Here is a 24,750-nt window from a genome sequence, read left to right as displayed (position 1 = left end):
CAGCCTCATAGCACAGGGAGATCAGCTCTGTGCTTTGTGACCACCTAGAGGGGTGGGATAAGGAGGGTGGGAGGGAGGGAGACGCAAGAGGGAAGAGATATGGGGACATATGTATATGTATAATTGATTCCCTTTGTTATAAAACAGAAACTAACACACCATTGTAAAGCGCTCCATGAGATAGTGTAATTCTTTGTTTTTGTTTACTGTTATATTTCATTTTACCTGTCAGATTTTTGACATTCGATAATTGGTAAAGAAATAAATATTCAAGATAGTGCCTTTATTTTCTTTGCAATGTTTTAAAACACAGCTCTGTAATTTTCTGTCTTTTTTTTTAATGATACAAGATCCCATCAGACCTGTCACACAGTAACCAGCTGTGGGTGATTTTTCCAAATTTCTGCTTTTGTGATTAATGAATCTTTTCTCAGGTTTACTGTTTGAGAATAGGTTAATATATATAACTTCCAGTGTAATTCCGAGATTGTAGCAAGCATTCGTGTTGTGTGACTTTGGTATACTCAGGAACATCTTCTCCTGTCATGTGGCTTGTTTTTTTGTGTCTCTTTATCAAGGGCTCTATGTGAATTTTTTTTTTAAAGGAGATGTCCTGGCTGTATCACAAATGTTTTGAATCAGAATCTCATGTGGGTGTATGATTGTGGTTTCTTTTAAAAAAGTGTTTCACAGTTGATTCTGATGACCCACTTTTTTTTTTTTTGCTATTCAGAATAAAAATTACAACTTCTAGCATTCACTATAATAAAGCTGCCATCACTAGCAAATGCAGTATTCAAATATTTGTTCTCATTCACTCTACTTCTTATCCTACTTGTGAGGGTGTGAAAGATCTCTGTGCACCAAACAGAAACACACAAAAAGCCATGCAATTGAGAGAGAGTTGGTAAATGATTTGGTGCAGACTCCATTTCTGCCAGAGAGCAGACAAACAAAATGAAGACACATCTTTTAAATGGGCTTTGCTTTCTCAGGTTAATGTCAGCGTTTCTTAATCCATATCCATGGGCTTGAAAGAAACTTAACACATTCTGTAATATGTTGTCTGACAGTTGCAGCTTGGAAATTTTCTATTCTATTTCTTCAGCAGTATTTTAATGAGAGGTTGGAAAAAGATGTATCAAGTGCTGATAGTCAAATTAGAAATTAATAAGGTCTGGGAAATATATGACTTAACACATGAATGACAGATGTCACGATAGCATAAGCCCTCCATCATACTAGACTTTAGGCTTGAGTAACATAGTCCAAACTGGTTTTGGTTCTTGTTTTAAAAAGAAAGGTATTAAGCTTTTCTTCTTATTTAGACTATTAATTTCTCTCTTCCTTTTTTACCTCTACCTATCTTCTAGTCACCGGTTTTATTGCGTTACAATTACCTGAGCAAATACATTTTCTTCTATTACATATTAACCATACCTTTCACTTTAAATTTGTATGGATCATATATTCTAATCTTAACCACAAATGCATAGCCACACCTTAACAATGAGTACTCCCATTTTTTCCCATTTATAGTTTGTTTCATTGTCATAAATTCATAGGTGATTCATTGTTCCATCGTTAGTATAGAATGTGAAAATTGTCAGTGAAGGGACCAGGAACTGCTCAGAAATAACATCCTACTCAATTAATACAATGTTAGTTGAAAACACAGCAGCAGAAGAATTTTTTTCTCCCCTTAAATATGTGTTTCACGGTCCACTGCGGCATCACTACTTAACGGTTCTAAGTTCGCTTCGTTCACGGATTTTCTTTCATTTTCTGATGTCTTGATATCTTTTCCTTGATATTTTTTCTTCATAACAGAAATTAATACAACATATAAAGCAAGAGCTGGGAGTTTTAAGCCTGTAGTCAAGCCAAAGAAAGTATTTCTGTGAAAAGAGAAAAAAAGTCAGTTTTTACTTGGAAAACACTTTACAGTGTTGCTCTTCAGTATGCAGAAGGCCTTTAAAAAATGATGTTTGAAATCTTACATAAAAACATTGAAGTAGCAATTTCAGTGATTCTTTTGATTGGAGCATAAGAAGTTTGTGATTATTTTTAAAGGACTATTAACCCACAGAAACTAAGGATGGTTCACGATCTGCCGAAGTGCTATCCGTAAAATAAGGTATATTTGGAAAGTTTAACTTTCTCAGAGACAGATTAGTTCATGTGTAATGAGAACAGATTATAAAGGAAATGAACTGACTGTGAGATAATCAGATTGAATCCATTTATATTGAACCAGGAGCCAATGTTTACCTTATAGGCTTGCTGTCTACGAAGCCCTGCCCTGTGGTCTACTGAAAATTTTTCACAAAGCCACATAAAATTACCTAGTACACATGGTCTAGTCCAAGGATTCTCAGCTTTGATTGAACATCAGAATCACCTAAGGAGATTTTAAAACTCCCATTCCCCAGGCCACACCCCCTGACCAATTAAATCAAAATTGAAATAAATATTTCAAAATAGAAGTTAGCATTTTGGGGGAATTCCCTGGTGGTCCAGTGGTTAGGACTCCATGTTTTTACTGCTAAGGGTGTGGGTTCAATCCCTGGTTGGGAAACTAAGATCCTGCAAGCTGCATGGCACAGCCAAAAAAAAAAAAAAAGAAAAAAATAAATTAATATTTTTTAAAGCTCCTCAGGTGATTATAATGAGCAGGAAAGATTGATGACCACTGACCTGGTAGGTTGAGAAGCAGTCGCCTCATAATATTATTAACTAAATGTTGAGAAGCTTTATGCAAAAGATACTTTGAACAATTATTAGGTTTAACTGAATGGAATTAATTCTATAACTTTGAGTTGTTTACAAAGTTTATTAAATGGTAGCTATAATTCCTAATATTATTATTACACTGAAAATATCTCATTCTTTAGTAATTAACATAGTCAAAGGAAAAAATCAATTAATGAAATATATTTATGACAGCTTACCCATATAATGTGGAATTGTATATCCGACAAGACCCTTGCTTCCCATAGTTGTTGACAGACCACTTCATACAAGCTCTATCAATCAGAGCCCCAAAATATATAGGAGCTGGAATTCCTCCTGCAACATAAGATGAGAAGATGTCAACCCAAGGAACATATTTCAAAGGAAAAAGTGATATTCCACACTGATATATTTGGATTATGTAGAAATTAAAAATTTTGAAAAAAAAATTTGGAGCACTTGTCCATTGATTTGGCCTAACTCTACTCAAGAATCAAGATTATGAGGAATCTCCAAAGTTCAAATCACATACAATAGCATAGACATCTTTTATCTACCCTCACCATGCCAACACATACAGGGAAGAAGGAAGATTATATGCCTGTACATTGTTCTTCTTATAATGCCAATTAACTTAAGCCTGGTTGGTAGAAAGCAGAATGTTGTCAGTAAAACATAGAAGTTATATTGGTTCATATGTAATTTTTCTTAGGCAAGGAAGGACAGCTAGAATAGCAGGAGTAGAGTTATAACTTCACAGGGAAAGGGAAAATCTCTCAGCTCAATTGCTGCAAAGGCAAGAGATTTTTCAACCCTATTTTTAAGTAAATTAAAAGGTGGGGGCTTCCCTGGTGGCACAGTGGTTGAGAATCTGCCTGCTAATGCAGGGGACACGGGTTCGAGCCCTGGTCTGGGAGGATCCAATATGCCACGGAGCAACTAGGCCCGTGAGCCGCAACTACTGAGCCTGCACGTCTGGAGCCTGTGCTCCACAACAAGAGAGGCCGCGATAGTGAGAGGCCCGTGCACCGCGATGAAGAGTGGCCCCCGCTTGCCACAACTAGAGAAAGCCCTCACACAGAAACGAAGACCCAACACAGCAAAAATTAATTAATTAATAAACTTCTACCCCCAACATCTAAAAAAAAAATCTTAAAAAAAAAAAAGGTGAATGCCAACACTAGGACTTCCTCCCCAGAGAAGCACAGGCCCAGCTTCACTGAGTGCTAGGCTCCTGGTAGGCTGTGCTTTTTTTTTTTGGCCTGAGGGCTCCACTCCCACCTTCTTGGAGTCATGAAGCATTTTCTCTCCATTGATTGTGTTCTTTTTTTTTTTTTTTTTTTTTGCGGTATGCGGGCCTCTCACTGTTGTGGCCTCTCCCATTGCGGAGCACAGGCTCTGGACGTGCAGGCTCAGTGGCCATGGCTCACAGGCCCAGCCGCCCTGCGGCACACGGGATCCTCCCGGACCGGGGCACGAACCTGTGTCCCCTGCATCGGCAGGCGGACTCTCAACCACTGCGCCACCAGGGAAGCCCGATTGTATTCATTTTTAATACCTCCTGAAGCAGCCTGGGCTGTCCAAGGGCCTGTGGTGCTGAATTTTGCTTCTGTTGATGTTCTGATCATAATGATGCCTAGGTCTCTTCAGTGGCCTGTACCTAACCCAGTTTTTATTGGTAGTGTATGATTTTGCAGAATTTGAGGATTTTCAGGAACACACATGTTGTCTTATAGCAGAAGTGCCCGTCTGCTTTTACTGCTATTTTAATAAACTCTGACATTGACTCCTAATTCTAAGCATTAGTAACTTGACCAGATTTTATAGATATGCTAATTTTCAAATTTTATATTGTTACATAAAAATGGTAGTGATTCATAGTTTACAGTTTTGCCAATTTCATTTACTTTTAATCAGTCTCAATTTTCTGAGAGTGAGAAATCTTAGAATGTCAAGGAACTGGTGTCTGAGACGAATATATCTGAGGAAAACTGTTACTGAGAAACTGGATTAGGAATTCACAGGTTTCTACAAATCTAAGCCATTCCTTTGAAAAATGAAAACTATGTGCCAACAATTTATTTTTCTTATATAAAAATAGCACTGGTTTGATCAAACTTAATGAATTAAATGTTTCAGGTAACAAACTTGGTCTTATATTATTGAAAATTTAAAACTTCAGATAACTTGTTTTCCAAATACCTGTTTCAGTTTAATATACCTTCCACAATTTACATTGTATTCAGACAGTTGTTTGTGACTGGACATTTGGTCCTCAGTATGTATTTCTCCCCTAGAAGAGTTAGATTCCATTGGGTCATATACTGGACGTATCAAAATAGGATGCTCAAAATCAGAATAGCAAAATTCCTTTTTTTCTATTTTACGTCTCTAGAGGAACTTCTATTCTCAATCTCATTTCAGCATATCAGAAGGAATACTAGCTCCCCAAATTCTCTTTCTATCTGCTAACTTCTATAGTTTAGATTCTAGGAGTGAGGCATCTCCATTGGATCTAGAGGAACTGCCAGGATTGGACAGAGAGCTACAAAAGACAAGGTAGAAACTTTAATGCACATAGCTAACTGAAAGAAGGCAGTCTGAAAAACTACTTACGGTATGATTCCAACTATATGATCCTCTTCCATAAAGTTTGCACTATTCCTGCCAGCTGGAAATAACTGTCCTCTTTAGAACTCTTAGTACTTTGTAGCTCACTCACAGCCCTTATCATCCTACAGTACCTCCATCTTCTCCTTCTCTCCCATACCTTTTATATTTTCTCCTTTTACCTTTGAGGATCTGTGATTTTCTCCCAAATATACTTGTTGGACACCTGCTCCATTGTAACTTGGCCATAGTTATGCTTCTTTCTTTTGCTTGCAAGAGTCCCAAGGATTGACGCCCTCCCATTTCCTTTTCTTTCAGCCATCGGTGGTTGCCTCCCGGCCATGATCAGGTGCCTATCCCAATTCCTAGAGCAATCATGTCCTTTTCCTACTTCCCAGGAATAAGCATATAATGTTAACAGGTCTTAAAAAGCAGTAGCACAGGGGTTAGGTTAGAAGTTGTTAAGCTACCAACAGGAAACTGTATGGTATAAATGGCAAATGGCAACAAAGGGAAAAGGATAATTTTCTAAATCTTGTACTAATCACCTCATCTGAATATTTAGAAATAGGCCTTTAGCCTCTAGATTCTATAGTATTACTATTTGACAGCAACAACAAAACACAACTTCCTGAGCTTTCTCTCATTCAGAGCACTCCCCATTCTAAGATGCTCAGTTCTAAAATTTTAGTTCCCATGAAACCAAGCAGAACCCTGTGGGCCCCTGCAAGTACAAAGGTCCCTCCATGTCGCCTGCCTCTTCTTTGTAGAAAAGATGAAGTCTCCCAGGCCTTCCTGAGTCACAAAAGAGCAAGCTCAAGCAGTTAATGATTAGGACAGCAGAGTCACAGAATCTTTCCAGTGTCTGATGTACATCCCTGAGTTGTGTTGCAGATACCATAACTGCCACCAAAGAGAAAAAGCTAACCGCCTAATGACCAGCCTGTAGCCATGCCATAAGCTGCTCCATCTATGGCTAGCACAATTCCAAGAACTGGCTTCAGATAATGGGATTAACATTATTGCTCATGATAATCTATATTTTGTGGGCATCAAAATAATTGTAGTTTACTCTGCCTGTATATGTAGGTGGGCATCTAAAATTATCAGCAAAAAGATACTACAGATCCATGTCGACATCTTCCACTTTAAGAATACAATGCCCTATGTCGGCATGAAATTATAGAAGATGGACTTTCATCCCTAATCCCATGGAATGGAATGATGTCTGACAAGCAGCTCTTTTGCTCCTTTTCTGTTTGTCTATTTCTGTTCCCCTTAAACCTTAATTATAAAAATCAGATCACTAGGTAACATTTAACCTAACTCCTGACTTGTGCTCTACTTAATGCACACCATGCGTTGCCTAACCTGTTGATTCTTTTCCTAGATTAAAAGAAGTAGGAATGAAGAATTAAGTAATTAAAAATGATTGACTCTCTATCCCCAGTGCCCCCTTAGCAAACTTGCAAGCAGACCACACGGGCAAGATAGCATCCAAAGGAAGATCAGGAGTAGTCAGCAAGTCTGCATGAAGTGAAAAAATGATGAAGAATCTGACCTCCTACCTTAATAATTAACTGAGATTATTTCCCCTTTTTCTCTTTAAAAACTATCATGGCTGAGCAGAATCTTCAGAGATCGTTTTGGGATGAGTCTGCCTTCTCCCTAGATTGCTGGCTTTTCTGATTAAAGCAACTTTCCTTTCTACCAACATTTGCCTCTCAAATATTGGCTTTTGAACAGGGAACAGCCAGACCTGAGTTCAGTAACACCCATTCCCTTCTGCATTTTAAATTTCTATTAAAGGTTATCTGCCCCAGCCTTAGAGAACTAGTCTGAGGGACTGTGAAAGTCCTCATCTGTTGTTTTGCACAATCTCCCAGGTCTCCTGAGCTGTTTTGGGCATTACACCCCTCAGCATAGAAGGAAGGTCCTGCACTCTGCATATGGGAAGAAATATTCCTAAGTCTTAAATTAAATTCTTGGAGACCACTGATCTTTGTTTTAGAAAGGATATAATACAACTATGATGATGCCTTTTTCTTACAGATTGATTCTAAATAGAACTGACAATGAAATTCTCTTTTAGGTCATTTAGTTCTCCTTTATCTCATTATTTTTCATTTACCACAAACATTAAAATGATATTTTACTTATACCTTTTTAAAGAAACTTTCTGATAATTGGAAATCAGTTACATTCAGTCTTTGAGCTTTGACATGAAAATTTATACCTGGAATTTATCATCTACATATTTATCATACCTAGTGTTCGAATAGTTAGTGAATGGAAACCCATGGCAAGTGATTTCAGTTCAGGTTCAACATTTCTGAAATAAGATAAAGGCAAAGCAACATTAAGAATCTCTAAAATACCAGATTGAGCTAAATATTAAAGCATTTCTCAGTGTTGTTCTTCATGATCTAATGAAAATCCTCAAGTGAAGAGCAGATATAATTTAAAGTTATATTTTCAGTTGTTTTAGAAGGCAAACATCTGAATGATATTAACAGTTCTTATTTCTTTACTTATTCAATGTGTTACAATTTCAAGACAGTTTTACAAACATTTCCACATTTGATACTTAGGAAATCCTGAGATAGTGGTTGGAATAGACTTTATGATATCTATGAAGACAGTGATTTCATGTGATCTATTCAGTTGACACCTGCCATATGAGAGAGCAAATACTTTTATGTAGGTCTTGGTCCGAGCAGAACTCTTTTTACTACTTCATTTCTATCATTGCTCTTAACAGAAAAGTTGACTAATATGATTCATAAACTACATAATATAACCAGGAAGGTCAAAAAAGATATCTGTATTCTACTGTCTAGTGTATTTAAATGTCATTTTAAAGGTAGCAAATACACTTGTATCCTCTCAAAATTTAACTCACTTTTGCATTTAGAAAGTTATTTCCACAATTCCATATTTCTATGTTCAATGAGCTGATGATACAACCAACTCTGTAATAACCTAATACATATCAAGCAAAATAAATTATCTGACTGTAGTGGCAAGATGGGAGAGGGTGACTGTGGCTCAGAAGTTCTGTTTTTACCGAAATATTGAATTAACTGATACAAAGGTTTATTTTTTTTCTTGAATGACTGTATGTGTTCAGAGATAAGTAAATTTAGTCATTCAACAAACATTTGCCATGTGCCTCCTAGGAGACTCTATGCTAGTCTTTGTTATTGATATAAAGAGATAAATCATGTTTATAGTAACTAAATGCCTTAGATAAGTCATTCAACCTCTCTTAGCCTCAGTTTCCTTATCTGCTAAGTAGTCTTATCTTGTGTGTTGTGAGGATACAATGTAATAAGCTAGCCCTCTAAACCTCAATTTTCTTTACACAAAATTGCCCTTTAAGCCTTGTAGGAGAGCTACCCTTGAGTGAGATTCTCAAAAGTATTCAAGAAAGCTTATAAAAGTAAACAGGATAAAAAATTAAACATAGCATAATAAAAATTAAACACAGCAGAGTTATGTATTAAGAAAGAAAATGAATGGAAAGGGTTTTTCCTCTGCTTTTGCAAAAGGCAGGGACACTTCCACTAGCCGAGCTGAGGACACAAAACACTATCCTTGAGGGCAGTGAAGCCATGCCAGTAAGTAGATGAGGTCATGTTATTCAAAGAGGTGAGTTCTTCCCTGAGGAAATTGTCATGAGGGAATCAGCCATGACAGTTAACTAGTCCAGTTAGCTGTCTCTCTCAAATATCAGATTTCTTAAAAGGGCTTTTGGGAAGAGAGAGAATGCAGTTTGTTCCTGGTTGAATTTTCTGTGACAAGTGCCTGAAGTGTCACTTTTCATTGCAGTTGATTTTTTAAAGGGTGTATTTGGCTTACAAGCTGGATGCAATAGAGGCAAAATTGAGATGTTTGTTATCAACTTGTATTTTTACCCAGGGAGAGGGCTAGTGTGTAGGAGAATTGAGCGGACTTGGGGATAGTGATAATATCTTCCTGAAAGGGAACTTGAAATCTTAGACAACTCAGTGGAAATGATAGACTTATGTGATATAATGACACACAACACACATACACACATATACAGTGACAATCACACACACTCCTACATTCACATGGATGCACACTTACAGACCCTCATGCTCATACTTACATGCACACTCTCAACACACACACACATTTTTATCATGTAAAGTATTGGTCACTGCAGCATGAGTCCTACCTCAATCTGATAGTGATCAGCTCTGTATTTTGATCAACATTTCTCAGGATGGATTCTCCACAAAAAGCACCTCCTTTCGTAGCCTTCTGTTTCCCCTGATTCTGTTCTAGCCTCCCAAAGACATATTTTCCACCCAACAGCCAGAGTGATCTTCTAATTGGATAAGATAGTTGTATAATTCTACTGCTCAGATCTCTCTGCTGGCTTCTTAATACAATGAGAGTAAACTCCAAAGTCTTTACTGTGATCCATAGGGTCTGTGCTCTCTGCACCATGCCTGCTCTCTCATTGTATTTCTTACCTCTTTCTTCTTCGTACAGTCCTCCTGGTCTTGTACATGTCAAGTATGTTCCACCTCAGGACTTTTACCTCCACTGCTACCTTCCCTGGATTGCTCTTCACCTGTTCATATCTGCATGATTTGTACCCTCAATCTTTATTCAGGTCTCATCAAATGACTTTCAATGGAAGGTATCTGAATTAGTACTGCTTCTCCACCCCCTCTTCTTTCTTTGCTTTTCTTTTTTCCTTTCTTTTTTCCTCATCAGGTTATTCTCATCTATGGTCTCCCCTTTCCCACACTGGGGGAACATCAAGTCAGGCTGTGGTGACAGTGGAATGGGGATCCTAAAGCAGACCCTGCCATTGCGATTTACAGAGACAGAGGGTAATTAAAACCCTAGTTAGTGAAGATGAAGTGCGCCTCCTTCCTCACCAGCATTTAGTGATGGAGGGCTCTGCCAAGGGCCTGAGCAATGTACTGTAGACTTGGCTGTTAGGCTTCTTAATGTTTAATTTTTTTGGATGCATGGTGATTAGCTAATTGCATTTTACTGGAGATGCAGGCCGTTGACCTAGTGAGGCTGGAGGTTCAGATGCTCATGGAATGTCGTGGTCTAGTTTGGTGATCCATCTCTTTCAATGGCTCAGACAGGTGATTGAATAAAAGCCCCAGAAATGCACTTGGTAGACTAACCACACTTTGTAGAAGTGAAGTAGGTTGTTTATCATGCACATCCAGATCATAGCTTTAGCCTCAATTATTCTATAATATGTGGATTTCTTCACAACTTAACTATTCTTGCAGAGAGGGTGGCTTTTACTAAGAGGAAAGGGGCTCTTATGATGAGTCGTCTTCTATAACTCCTGTCCAATTTTTAAAGATTCACAGAGTTGGTTGAGCTTTCAAATTCTTGGGAGGGAACAGTCTGAAACTACCATTTCTTTAAAACAGTGTTGTAAAAAAATGCTTTTGAAATTATTTCGAAAAAAGTTTTTGAAATTAATTATTCTTGCAGAAAAGTTGCAAGAATAGTACAAGAATTCCTTCCTCATTCCTGTCATCTGTATTTCCAAGCATTAAAATTTTATTACCTTTTCTATATTTTTACTCTGATTTTTTCTTCCTAATGCTTAACACTTCTTTTTTTTGTGTATTTACATGCTTATTTATTTGTTTCTTCTCCTACACCCATCCACTCTCCCATCCCTCACCCCAATGAAAGCTAATGAAAGGAGAGCCCTTATCACTTTTGTTCACAGTTCCATCCGTGGCCCCTAGAACCGTGCCTAACATATATACTGAATGTGTAAATATCAACACTCCTGCTTAGTCTAGTTTTAATAATAGCCTTATGATGTAAGCATTGGGGAATCATTAATAGACTGAAGTTTATATTTTTATTCCACAGTCTGCCTCACAAAAGTTCTCTTTCAATAAAATCGAAGGTTGGTGAGAAATCAATAAATGTTTTTGATAAATGGTAATGTTGATCTTATCACTTTCTTATTAAGATAAAATTATCATCAATATTGTAACAGTTTTCTCTAAAATTCTCGTTCTCCTCATGAAAAATTTTAAATTAAGAAGCCAAGATTTGTTGAGATGCAAGCTAATTTGGAGTTTTGAGACAACTTCCTGTAATTTAATGAATCTGTAATTTGGCAAATATGGAAAGCTTCTCCTTTTGAGTAGACAGTATTTTATGGTAAGGTAGAGCTTTATCTGTGGAATAAATTAGTATAAATAATTTGACAAGATTTAAGGGTCATTGTGGAATTTAAACAACTGTAGTCTCAGTTTATAGCTTTATACTCATTTTAAAAAACATTAATATATTTGTTTTCTTTCCCTTCTAAGTCATGCTGTTGGCTGACCGTGAACCTGTTGCTAACTACTTATGTCTTAAAAGTATAACTAGAGGTTAACCCAGATCACCATATTTACACATATATATTTTAATACCTACATGCAAGTCTTTACATGCTTTCACTTTTAGGTGATTGAATGATTAACTTCACCAACAGGCCTTGTATTACCTACTCCCTTCCTAACCCTGCAGTCTTACCTTGTGCCATCTGTCTCACTCAGTATGTTCCAACCAACTGGCTTCTGTTCACTCCTCAAACACATCAGTTCTTTCCTGCCTTGAAGCATTGGCATATAGCCCCTCTCCCTGTAAAGTTCTTCACTTGCTAACTTTAACATACCCTCTAGACCTTTAGATTGTGTCACTGTTTTTTGAGAAGTATTTTCTGAGTCCTCTTCCTCACAGCTCCTCACCTCAATCCTAAATTTGTTTTTCCTTTTTATTCCCTTTAATAGCACTCTTTTTTTCTTAGTAGTACTAATGACAGTTTGTAATTACGTGTTTATTTTTAAGCTTATTTGCCTTACATAAGTCTTTCCTGTTATACTCTAAACTGTATAAGAACAGGTACTTTATCTGTTTTATTCACCATGGAGTATTCTTCACCAAGTGTGGTCTAAATATTTGTCTAATCAGTGGAGAAAAGAACGAATATTGCTCATGTATTTTTCTTTTCTCTACGAGGGTATTTGAGAGACTAGGTCAAAAGCCATTCTTTTAACTAGGATTAAAAACTTTGGAATATCATAGACTGTTTATATGATGTGATCTGGTTCCCCAATTTTTTTTTTTCAATGGAATCAATAGGTGATTCACTCTGACAGGCCCAACAGGGTATAAGGCATCTCAAAATGAGAAGTTCTTTTAGAATCACAACGGGGATTCTTTCACATTGAGGCGGTTGTCGATCAGTCTCTGTCTTAAAATTCTCATTAAGAGGAGAAAGTACGGAATCTAGATTTTGTAGTGGCAAAGGTCAAGGCAAAATTATTATTAATTATGGCAGTGAAATATCACAGTAATCCTAAGAAAATGCACTCTTAGAAAATTTAAATGTAACAAAATATGAATTGGGGTTCCAAATATATTATGGAAAAATATGCACATTATTAGGTGTGTTTATAGTCTATGTAAAAATGCTTTTAAAAAGTAATACTCACTTAAAAACCAGCATGATATTTGAGGTGCTTCCCAATGCAGAAGAAAAAAAGATAAATATTTGCACTACTATATAAACATAAAATTTTCTTGTACATTGATCATTTTTGGGGCATTCACCCAACTTCATTGAGTTATTTCTGCTCTGGAAACCATTTACTTCCACACAACTACAGTTATGAAACATCTGAAAAATAGTTTTTGAAATATGACAGAATATATTTACAAAATATGACTGGGCTATAAATATATTCTATTATATTTAAAGACATCTCACTCATCTAAGCTAAAATATTTACAGTTTTTAAAGAAAACATTCTAACAATACAGTTGTTTAAGAATTGAAAGGCAAAATAGTTTCCTGGATTCCTTTATAGACAAGAAAATGTAATTTACTATTAACTTTTCATACATCCCTAAATTAAAAATTAGGAAAGAATAGAAAAAAAGTAATGTCTGAAACTCTGTAAATTATTTTCTCATCAATATAAAATGTTTAAATATTTCTCTACCACTCACTTTTATTTTCTATAGCACACCTACTTACTCTCTTTAACAATCTCTACAGAGTGTTAGTGACACTCCCTGGGTAGGATTGCCTAGGGAATCCAGAAAATATAGTAGTTTTGGAGGGGTCAAACCTGGGTTGAGAACCACCCATTCGAATGGGGCAAAGTCCAGGGCAGAAGGGACCAGGCACGGATGCTAGAATTCCACTTTGGCCAGCAAATACAACATCTGATTGCATAATGACAGATTATAGGATAGATGATGCCATTACCAGAGCGGTTCAACACAACAGAATACCCTAAAGCTTAGAACACAGCTGGAGAAAATTTAGGAACAAATGATTTTAGAAATTTAATTTGGCAGGCAGTTTATGTAGCTAGATGGCTTTAATAAATTCTGTTCTGAGTCCAGGCTAAACTAAGGTTTAAGGGAAATTTGAACCCATTAATGCTAAAGACCAATTACTGAAGGAGGAACTGGGGAAGAATTTGAATTCATACTTATCTGATGACCAAGCTTTACCTTTTTTTTTACTAAGAATTGTATGGAGAAATTCTTTATGTAGCAAGCCTATCAGCCAATAAAACAAAACTTAAGTACAAAGGGCATTATTTTGAGTGATTAAGAAGGGATGACTTATTACTAAGAATTTGGTAAAAGAACTCCGCAGTGGTCCCTAAATGGTAAAGTATTAAGAAGATGATGTCTCCATAGTAGACAGAGCTCTCTTTAGGATTCTAACATCATGTCTCTTCCAGCCCTTCACGCGTGGACAAGGTGGGACCATAGATTAAACGGGGCACTCTCAATGAAAGGCACTATAGCCATGCATATGAGATATGGGTTTTTAAGTATAGTCTTTGGGCCATTTTTGTGCAAATTTATGACTCAGCTTCAAAGAATCTAGGTTCTTCAAAAAGTTCTCAGTGACCTTCATTAATGCAGTTAGTAGGACTATGGGCAAGAAAATGATGGTAAAGTTTGAAAATCAAAGACAGGAGGATGTGGTAGAGAGCAATGATCATAGCTGATAATATTGCTAATATTGGTGATAGGAAAAGGGCCCAGGAAGTGGGTCCCCAACTTTGTGAGTTATTCAGTGGATTGGAAGTAGAATAGAGAACACCATATCTGATGCCCAGCTATTGGAAGTTACTTGGGGGATTGGGGAAAACTCATAATTTGCATGGAAGGGGATATTTTGAGTGAAGAAGACAGTGGCACTTCTATGGGAGATGTTAGCAATAGGTAAGCAGAATATTAAGTTATCCTGTGTAGGAAAAGTGCCAACCTTGAAAAAAATCAAAATTGGAAGCCAAAAATTGGACAGTCAAGTGAGCATGAAGCCTTGATTAATTTCTTGGAAAGTCAAAATGGTATTGAGCCTCAAGATAAACTCTCCAGAATCTATATGCAAGATTGCATATAGATGGTTGTCCTGAAAAGGCACCTAGATTGACAAGGGGTTGGCTCAGGATTTTCCCCTAGCATCTGAAGGGTAAAGTACTTCCAACCTAATGGAAATCATATCCTTTAGTCAAATGAGGTGCTTCCTAGAAATCATAAATGTTTTTAAATTTCAAAAGGTCATAGTCTTATAAACGCAAGAAGAAAAGGTGGGAGTAATCTCATGAGAATTCAAGCAACAGAAAAACCTGTTTGTGTCTCAAGCAGGATTTTATGTGAGGCTTTGTTTACGCATCACAGCCATCACAATGACAGGCAATAATGGGAATCTTTTTCTATCTTTTTACTGGTGACCTTAGTTGTAGAAACATTTGGTAAGTAATTATCAAAGTTTAAGTAAGTTAAATCAAATCTGCAGTTTTGATTAAGGAGAAGAAAGTAAAAAATAATACTCACAACAGACTTTTTACTGCCACTTGAAGATTTGCATCCTGCTAAACAAGGTGATATGTAAGTTATTCCATTGTCTCCACAGAGTGGTTCCCATTGACTTTGATCACAATTGCAGTCAGAGTTGCAATAAGAAAGTGGTACATTTATATGAGATGCCACTGGATTATTTCTGGAAATATATGATAGACATATATCAGAAAGAGAGAAAAGAAGAAGAAAGAAGAAGAAGAGGAAGGAGAAGAGGAAGGAGAAGAGGAAGGAGAAGGAGAAGAAGAAGAAGGAGAAGGAGAAGAAGAAGAAGGAGAAGAAGAAGCAGGAGGAGGAGGGGAGAGGGAGGAAGGAGGAGGACAAAAAGAGAAGGGGAGGGAAAGGAAAAGAAGGAGGAGAGACGAAAAGGAGATGAGAAATAAGGGAAAGGGTTGTCTTTAAATTAAATAGAGATATTTTGCTTGTCCAAAATGGCAAAGTTTATTTTTAGTGCTTATTAACTTTTTCACCCTTTATCTTTACCCAGACATGATTTATGATGTAGAGAAAATAAAACATAAAAAAGAAACCAAAGAGGATAGGTAAGACATAGACAAGAGGTCTTTGTGATTCTGTCAAAAAATTCCTTAAAAATCACTTCAGTTTTCTAAGAATTGGTTTCTGTTCAGTAGGGTAATGGCATTAGACTAAGGTTCTTCCCAGCTCACTGTAAAGTCTCATGAATCTGTGAATGTTAATTAACTAGTTTGAATTTTTAAATCTATATTTTAACTACACAAGGAAAGGATTCAACGTGGTCAAAGCAGAATCCTTAAGGATCAATTTTTAAAAATCAAGAATAATAGAATCAGGCTTCCCTGGTGGCGCAGTGGTTGAGAGTCCGCCTGCCGATGCAGGGGACACGGGTTCGTGCCCCGGTCTGGGAAGATCCCACATGCCGCGGAGCGGTTGGGCCCGTGAGCCATGGCCGTTGAGCGTGCGCGTCCGGAGCCTGTGCTCCGCAACGAGAGAGGCCACAGTAGTGAGAGGCCCGCGTACCGCAAAAAAAAAAAAAAAAAAAAAAAGAATAATAGAATCAGTTGAGGAAGACTAGAAAAACTTCATATGTTTTTTTAAGGAAACCATAACAAAGTTTATAATGATTTACTGTGAAACATCGTTGTATTTATAAAATATAATCTTATAATATGGCTAAAATTATTAAATGGATTATTCATATAATTAATTTTCTGCTTATAGATTTTTAAAATTATTTTTTTTTTGGTAAAAATCTTGATAAATTATCTTTGAATGAGAAAGTAATTTTCATGAAGAAAGAAGAAGGTAGATTCAGAAATTCTGTAATCAATGATTTTACTGAAAGCATCTAATACCTAATCCTGCTTGGGGACACACGATGGACAGGGAGTGATTTATCATAATGATTAATGACTCAGTCCGGACATTGCAATCAGACAGTCCTGTGTTCACATTAGGTCTGCCACTTCACAGCAATGTGACTACTCTTTCTAAAATTAGATTTGCCATTTGTAAGTCATAAATCCTCATAGAATTTTTTTTGGAAAAAAGTTAATTTAGCTGTTCTCAAACTTTCTGTTTCCAGCAGCCTGTCAATTCTTGAAAAGTACTGAGGACCCCAAGGGTTTTTTGTTCAAGTGGGTTCTACTTATTGACATACATACTCTACTAGAGATTAATAATAAGAAAAATTTAGTACATGAGAATGTGCAAGCACACACATCCTTAGCCAACAGGCTGATATTATCATCACATATCTTGTAGCCTTAGAAAATATCTCTGTACAAGCACAGGGAAGTCTGTTCAATACTCTGTAATAACCTAAATGGGAAAAGAATTTGAAAAAGAATAAATACATATATATGTATAACTAAATCACTTTGCTGTACACCTGAAACTAACACGACATTGTTACTCAACTATGCTCCAATATAAAATAAAAATGAAAAAAAAATATCACTATATACTCATTAGAAAATGAGAATGAAAAAGAAAAATACTATCTTGGTATTAATATGAAAATAGTTTAGAATTTGTTGACCATCTGCAAAAGTCTCAGGGACCCCTGTAGATTCTCAGACCACATTCTGAGAACCTCTACAGTAATTCATACTCTAAAAACTTACCCCAGTGACTAACATTTCATAAATGCTAAATATATTGATTCTTTAATAGCCATCACTTAGACTATGAGTTCCATGAGGGCACTGAGGTATCCTATAAATTTTTTGACCTTTAAGGAGGCACTCAGTGAAATTTTATTGAATGAAAAAAGCCCATAGAACTCTAGCTGCCTTCTTTTGAATAGATAGCACAGTTACTGTGCTTGTTTCAGGGAACTGGCTTTAGGTTAAAGCCTGTATGCTTGTGCTGTGAAGTAGCATCGTTCTGGAGTCACTGTATGACTTCAAACAAGCCACAGTTTCTCCGGGTCTCAACTAACAAAGGAAGAGGGTATTAGAAGGTCGGGCTGCATAATCTCCAGGATTCTCTTCCCTCTAAAGTTCAATGTTCTAGGTACTCTGTATTTTGATATACCAGAGTGAGTGGTGGTCAATAGGAATATTCAACAACAAACAGGATTAGGAGGGAATGGGGAGATAATTCAAGATTAAGTTGGCAAGCCTCCAAGAATAGGATGATGTTTAGGTAAGCAAATGTGGGAAGATTCGACAGGTTCAAATTGACACCTCATAAGACCCAGAGTTTCAAAGCCCAAAGCCAACAATAAGCAGTGCTAAGGAGTCTGGTTACTAAACTGTGATCCAAGGATCTTTGCTTGTTGCTTGAACGTGAACATTCCTAAACTTAAATTGTTGGCTGTATTCAGGAGATGATGAGAAATCTGCACAGGAATCTTGCCCTTGATTTGGGGTAGAGACTGTAGTACTAGGTATACTGCACAATGCGTGATAATAATGAAAAGTAAAAGCTTTCTAGGTCTAATATGCCATTATGTATAGAGTATTTATCAATTCTACTGCTAATGATGACAATACCAGAAGAAACAGAATTAGCTTGCAAAAAAGGAGAATTGAGTGCAGTGTACTGGTTTTCTTATAAAGATAATTGTTAAACATCAAAATTAACTGCAGATAAAGATTGTTCGGTCACTTTTGGAAAATGTCATTTATATTTCTCTCATGATTCACCCAAGATCATAGTGGTTAGGATTAAGAGTTTTGGAGTCAAAACCTTCAAATATGAGTCAGAATCTTAACATTGTTAGATATGTAATCTGTGTATCTTTCTAAGCCTTGCTTTCCTTATCTATAAAATGGGGATAAAAGTACCCATCACTCATTGTAAGCACCCCATAAATAATAACTATTACTATTACAAACTATATGGCTTTTCTTTAAGGAAGGAAAAAAAAGAACTTTTTGAGATCTTAAGAAATGAACGTTTTAAGAATTTGTAAATTGAAATTTCTCTGAGTTAAAAGTTTAGTAAAATTGCCATCTGCCTTGTTTGCCTTACTTTCTTTTACATTGGATGGTTTATATATTGTGCTATTGGTATATTGATATATATATACAAACCCATCATAAGTCAAGGTTAGTCCAGCAACTGATTTGTTTTCACAGATTAGCGCAAAATTTAATAGGTGAAATAGGAAGGACAACATATGGCTACAAAATGAAAATTTCGCAATTCCAACCAAGGTAAATTTGAATTTTTTAATGATATATCCTCCTGTAAACACTCCAGATGCAAAAGTTGGTATGGTTATGAATCCTAGAAGTAAGAGAAAAAATGTAATTATATAAATATGGTTATTCTGAATGTCTTTACACATGAAACACTGTATATCAACCAAAATCATCCTATCTTGTTACTTCTTAAATAGAAGGCTGGCAGTCCAGGATGGAGGTAGAGGGTCAGTGCACCATGTGGGGGAGATAAAAATAATTTCTTCCTGCCAATGCTGAAGTTTTAGTTTCCTCAGTAGCAAAAGTCAGTGACTAAGAATATCTGTATGTCTGAACATATGGTTTTTATAAGGTGCTTTTTGTCCCCTCCCGGAAAACAACAACAAAATATCATCTTCCTGACTCTGAGACTTTTATCCTGCCATCTAAAATCCTTTGCATTTCCTTAAAATGAAGAGTTCCCATCCTTAAAAACTTACTACAAATTTGCCCAGTACTTTAGAATTGAACACTTAAATTAATATCTCTTCTTTTTTCATCTAAACACACACATACCCTAAGATGATAAACAGGTCTATATGTGATGTTAAAAATAGTTGATTCCTCTTATAACTTTTCCATTTCATTGTCTTCCAAGATTGATTAAAGATGAAGATCCCTCTAACAAAAAAATTAGGCTGAGAACTTTATTAGGAGTTAAATTTACAGTTTTAACTTTTATCTTAAGTTCAATAAGCACATCCTACAGAATTATATTTTTCTTGTTTACTTATGACCTATTCATATATCACTTGATAAATTCAGCTTAACTTATCAAATATTGGGTTTCTACAATGTGCTGGGCCATGTACTAGGTATTCTACTGCTCTTAAGAATCTTATATTATACAGGGGGTAGGGAAAGAATAATATGAGAAAACCTTTCCTTCATAAAGAAGTCTCCATGTGTCATTGGAAACAGATACTGCAGCAAAAAACCTCTCTAAAATACGAGATTTGTGTGGAATTATATAGATACCAATGATGTGTTTAAATTGATTTTTCTCCTGGAAACATCAATGTCCTATTTTTTGTAAGTATCTGGGTCCTGATTCAAAGTCCATGAAGGATAGAAGTATCATAATTATATTACAAAAGGATTTGCCTCAGAAGCTCAGCACTAGATTATAAGATCCAGTTATGCAGATATCATATCTACATGTTCCATTCACATGTCACTTCACATGTCACATGTCATTCATAATGTCACTTCAGGAATTCATCTCCTCAAAATTAACATGAGGTGTTATTCAAATGCAGAAAAATGATGATATCACAAGACCCATCGATTTGATAAAATTTGAAAAAAATAAATGAAAATTATATTTAATAAAATGTGAAATTGCCTTCACAACAAAATGTCACTTGGAGCTCAGTGACTCAGTAGCATAGCATTTATCAAGCAAACATAAACAGGTCTTACCAAACAAAATGCTAGTCTCAGATGCTGACTGGCCATACTGCTGTTCTACATATTTGAAGACATAAGTAATAATTCCAATATGGCTGCTGGCTTGTAGCAGTGTCAAAACTAATGTTATAACATACAGGGGATTGGTAAGGATGTTTTTCAAGGACTGGAAAAAACCTATAAAAACATAAAAAGAAAGAAAATATTATAATGCAGCTTACATATATATTAATATCTTAATCTTGTAAATATAATTTATATAAGATTTAAAATTCCATAAATATATAGCACAGAAAGTCAGAATACCCTGCAATCCTACTGACAGTTTTTAAAAAAAATTATTTCAATTTTTTCCATATGTGCATTAATATTTATTTAATTAGTTCATTTTACTCCAAAATGGGATCAAACATACATGCTGTTTTAGTCAGTGCTTTGTTCGCCTCATATTTGGTTATTCTTAGCATTCTACCATACAACTGTAAACATCATTAGTTCATTTATTCATTCATTTAACAAACGTTTGGTTTTTAATTGGGTACTAGGCAATATGCTAGGCACTCAAGAAACAAAAGTGAATGAAATGCCATGTCTCTTTTTTATTAGCACTTAATAATATAATCCTTATATTAATAATATAATTATTAACTGGAAATTTATCTTAAAGATAGTATAATCCAAAACTCACAGAAATAAGAAGACTAAGTTTCAAAAATCATAAAGGTCAATTTAGTACCAGGATTCAGATCTCTTGTTTCCTGGTATATAGCTTTTCTACCATAAAATACTGCCTCAGTAAATCTGGCAGTATTATCCATCAGCTTTCTTAACGACATATTGTGTCTCAAGTGACATTATGATAACAGTAGGACAAAAAACACATGCCTACAAACAGGTGTGTAACAAATCCATAACTTCTGTACCTAGCAAGAATTATGTAATTTGGGTCTATGATCACCAGGTTAACCAGCTGTAATGGGAGTTAAAAGTGGAAGAAACCACTTAGAAAAACAGTGGGAAGTATCAGAGTCTAGCAAGACAGAACCAGATATGGTTACTGAGTTTTGGATGGTGTGGACTTTGAAAGATCTTTTGCTGTAGATCTCTAAAGGTTTCCATTAGATATGGTTAGAACCAAACCTTCTATCCAATGGTAACTAAGAAATAGTTTCATCTGCTTATAATAACAAGAAAAAAGATTAGGGCAAAGGGCATAGAAGGCGAAAAAAGAAGATGTAAGGAAATGTATAGCAGGAATAAATAACATTTTAAATTGTTAGGTCAAAATGCTAAACTTCTCTCCATGGGACTCTCCAATCAGGAAGGACAATTGACTTGTGAGGCATTCTAAGTGAGTTGTGATGTTTGATCAAAAGAAATGGGGTATATGGGCTCACCAAATCATTGAATTTTTGAGGTTAGTGAGAACGTGGATGTCATCTGAACTTCTACACAATCATGATCCACTATATATCCTCAATAAACAAATCAATAAACAACTCATTAAGCTGACTATCTCAGAAAGAAATTGCTCATTTTTGGACAACTCTCCTTGTTCACAATTTTTTTTTGTAATGAACTGATATCTTTATTTCTTTCTAACCAACTAGTCTTGTTTCTATTCAAATTAGATATATTATTTTCTGACTAAATGTTCTTAGTTATTTCATCCATTCCTAATAGCACATAATTAAGAACCTCTTTACTATCTTATTTTGGTCACTATCTTACAAACACAGTTGATAACACAGATGATGTTTACAATTGCCCTATTTTGCATCTTCATTATCCTCTCCATTTTGGGGAGGCTCACAGTCACCACGTTCCTTATTTTTAGATAATCCGCTACTTTTTATGGATTTAATTTGCTGCAGTGTGAAAATAGCATAGCAAATGAAAATTTATTGGAATGGTATTTTTAGTGTGCATGTTTTAGTGTGCATTTTTAGTGTGCATGTTAAATTTCAAAGACTCCTAAATCAGTGGTGTGCTGGTAAATGTTTAACAACTGATTCTTGGGAAAACAACATTGATTTGAGTATTTCCCAATTTCGGTAATAAATGGTGGTAACTTCTCCCATCATGGCCTTTCAAGCTACCAATGTGACTGAAAATTTAAGTCTTCTCTCATGAGTCAATACAAGTCACCCCATTGCGTTCGGATTAGAGTGATGGAGAGGAGAAAGTAACAATAAAAGGAGTGAGGGGAAGAACTGATGAGAGGGAGAAATTGGGCTCCACCTGACAAGCTCTAATGTGACTTCAACTTCAACTTGAAAAGGTTGTCAAGGGTTCAGGCATTGCTCTGCTTTGACTCTTACTATTCTGCCATTTCTGTGCAATCTGAAAACTGCACTATTAACATCGTTTCCACTATCTTGCTCTGACTGCCACTGGATCGTTCCCCAAATTACTGCTCCTAAATTGTTCTCCATTAGCCCTCGGGGCTTATGTTTGAAAGGAAGGGCACTATCAAATGGTGGAGGGCTCTTATTCACATGACTGACTACAATAACCTTAACTACTACTGTTGCTTGTACTTCATTTTTTAATATTTAGGTAAGCAATTTTTTCTATATAATTACCAAGAAAATAATCTTACTCTATCTAGAGAGAAACTTCCTCTGATTTCCTTCTCCATACTCCTTGTCTCCACCTAAGAATAGTTAAGTTGCCCAATTTATAGGCACTCATAATTGTTTATATAGGCACTATATGGCAATTGTCTATATATTTTTCGGTACAACCCCATTATATTGTAAATACTTGGAAAACAGAGGCAATATTCTATTACCAGGGCGTAGTATGCTTCCTGGTACTATTTGTGAAAGGAAAGAAGGAAGGAAGGAAGGAAGGAAGGAAAGAAAGAAAGAAAGAAAGAAAAGAAAGAAAGAAAGAAAGAAAGAGAGAAAGAAAGAGAAAGGAAAGAGAGAGAGAGGGAGGGAGGGAGGAAGGACAGGAGGGAGGGAGGGAGGGAGGAAGGAAGGAAGGAAGGAAGGAAGGAAGGAAGAAAGAGAAAGACGTTTTAATCCTCATAGTTTGTACTATGTAATTTGGAAATGAATATATACTCTTTGGTTTACAAATAACAGATATTTTTAGCCTTTGATTGGTTTCTCCCTGCTAAAGATCACAAGCCTAATCCCCTTCCCTTCAGAGTTGATATGTGTTCAGAAAATATTTACAAATTTTAGTAGGAACTTAGAAGAATAATTTAGCCAAATTTAGTAAAGAAGAAATCGAACTTTATTTAGATGACTTGAGTATGACTTATTATTTTGGAATATTCACCCCTCCCTTTCACTGGGATTAACAATTCCAAATTGACTGTGAATGTGAAATACTTACCAGCTACAGTTTCACTAACATTTTGCCCCTGCTTGGTCAAATGAGCCATTTGACTCTTTTCCTCATTTTGCACAGGCAAAGATACTGAGGCTTTTTTTTCTTTCCTTGGTTTATCCAAATTTGGGGGCAAGAAAAAGAATGGTATAGAAGAAATAATGGATATTAGTCCAGCCACAAGGAAACCAAGCCACCACGCACCAACCCAACGAGAGTCCTTAGGAGTTATTCTGATAGTGCCTAGAATAAAGAATTAGAAGAAGCCAGTCAAAAATTATTTTGAAATGTAAAAATTTCAGGTAATAATTGTAGTAATTGCTGTCCTCCATAGATGAAGAAAGTAAATGATGTTTCATCAATTCTGAGACACTCTTTTCTTTTTTTCACACTTTTTATCTTTGAAATAAGTGTAAGTCATGACATCTTACAATTGCTGTTGTCCAGGAGTCAGTCATGACATTGTTGTCATTGCCTGAGCCTGTGTGAACTTGGTGGCTTTTCTGGTGACATGACAACAGCAGCCACCATTGAACAGTTGAAGCCTGCAAACTATTTAAGGGCCATTTATGGAAAGCATGATACTCATTGTCTGAAAACTTCTATTGGCACCATCTCCTGAGGTCAAGAAACCAATGAAATTTACAGCACTTCGCAAGAAATTCTCAGAGCCAGTAGTGGGGTTTTTCCCCCTAGAACCTGCATTTCCAACTCCTTGACAGCACAGAGGATGATAATGGTGAAGATATACGTATAATGAAAATCTGAGTTTAAAATTTAGACTCTAAATTTTAGGGATAATTTAACCATTTTATTTCAATAATATTTCCCTTTAAAGCTGTGTGAGTGCCATGTATGTGCTATATCTAAACAAGTATAAATGAGCTGTTTCAGTAAATATAAAGTTTCAATATATATTTAAATTTATAAATATAAACATTCTAATAAGAAAGCATCTCACACACACACACACACACACACACACACACACACACACACACACACACACACCATAGATGTTTGAAGCACAATAATGGTGTTGTTACTCTTTGATCTATAAGAAAACTCTTTAATG

At 35.9% G+C, this 24,750-nt stretch overlaps 1 protein-coding gene across 2 annotated transcripts in view; it reads right to left on the bottom strand.

Moving 5' to 3' along the window:
• Nucleotides 1–876: 876 nt before the first annotated feature.
• Nucleotides 877–24,750, bottom strand: part of LOC101288814 (solute carrier organic anion transporter family member 1B3) — a 58,656-nt gene continuing 34,782 nt past the window's right edge. For both annotated transcript variants that reach the window (XM_049693839.1, XM_004270936.4), the window contains 8 exons: nt 23,682–23,918; nt 20,346–20,510; nt 18,774–18,969; nt 15,229–15,394; nt 12,858–13,042; nt 7,611–7,675; nt 2,952–3,069; nt 877–1,898 (listed from right to left, as the gene is read on the bottom strand). In XM_049693839.1, coding sequence (XP_049549796.1) covers nt 1,703–1,898; nt 2,952–3,069; nt 7,611–7,675; nt 12,858–13,042; nt 15,229–15,394; nt 18,774–18,969; nt 20,346–20,510; nt 23,682–23,918 — 1,328 coding nt within the window. In that variant the 3' untranslated portion in view covers nt 877–1,702. The remainder of the gene's footprint in view (nt 1,899–2,951; nt 3,070–7,610; nt 7,676–12,857; nt 13,043–15,228; nt 15,395–18,773; nt 18,970–20,345; nt 20,511–23,681; nt 23,919–24,750) is intronic.

This window comes from Orcinus orca, chromosome 11, assembly GCF_937001465.1.
Source record: "Orcinus orca chromosome 11, mOrcOrc1.1, whole genome shotgun sequence".
Classification (NCBI taxonomy): domain Eukaryota; kingdom Metazoa; phylum Chordata; class Mammalia; order Artiodactyla; family Delphinidae; genus Orcinus; species Orcinus orca.
Note: the sequence above shows the minus strand (reverse complement) of the source record. Positions and strands in the feature narration are given on the sequence as shown.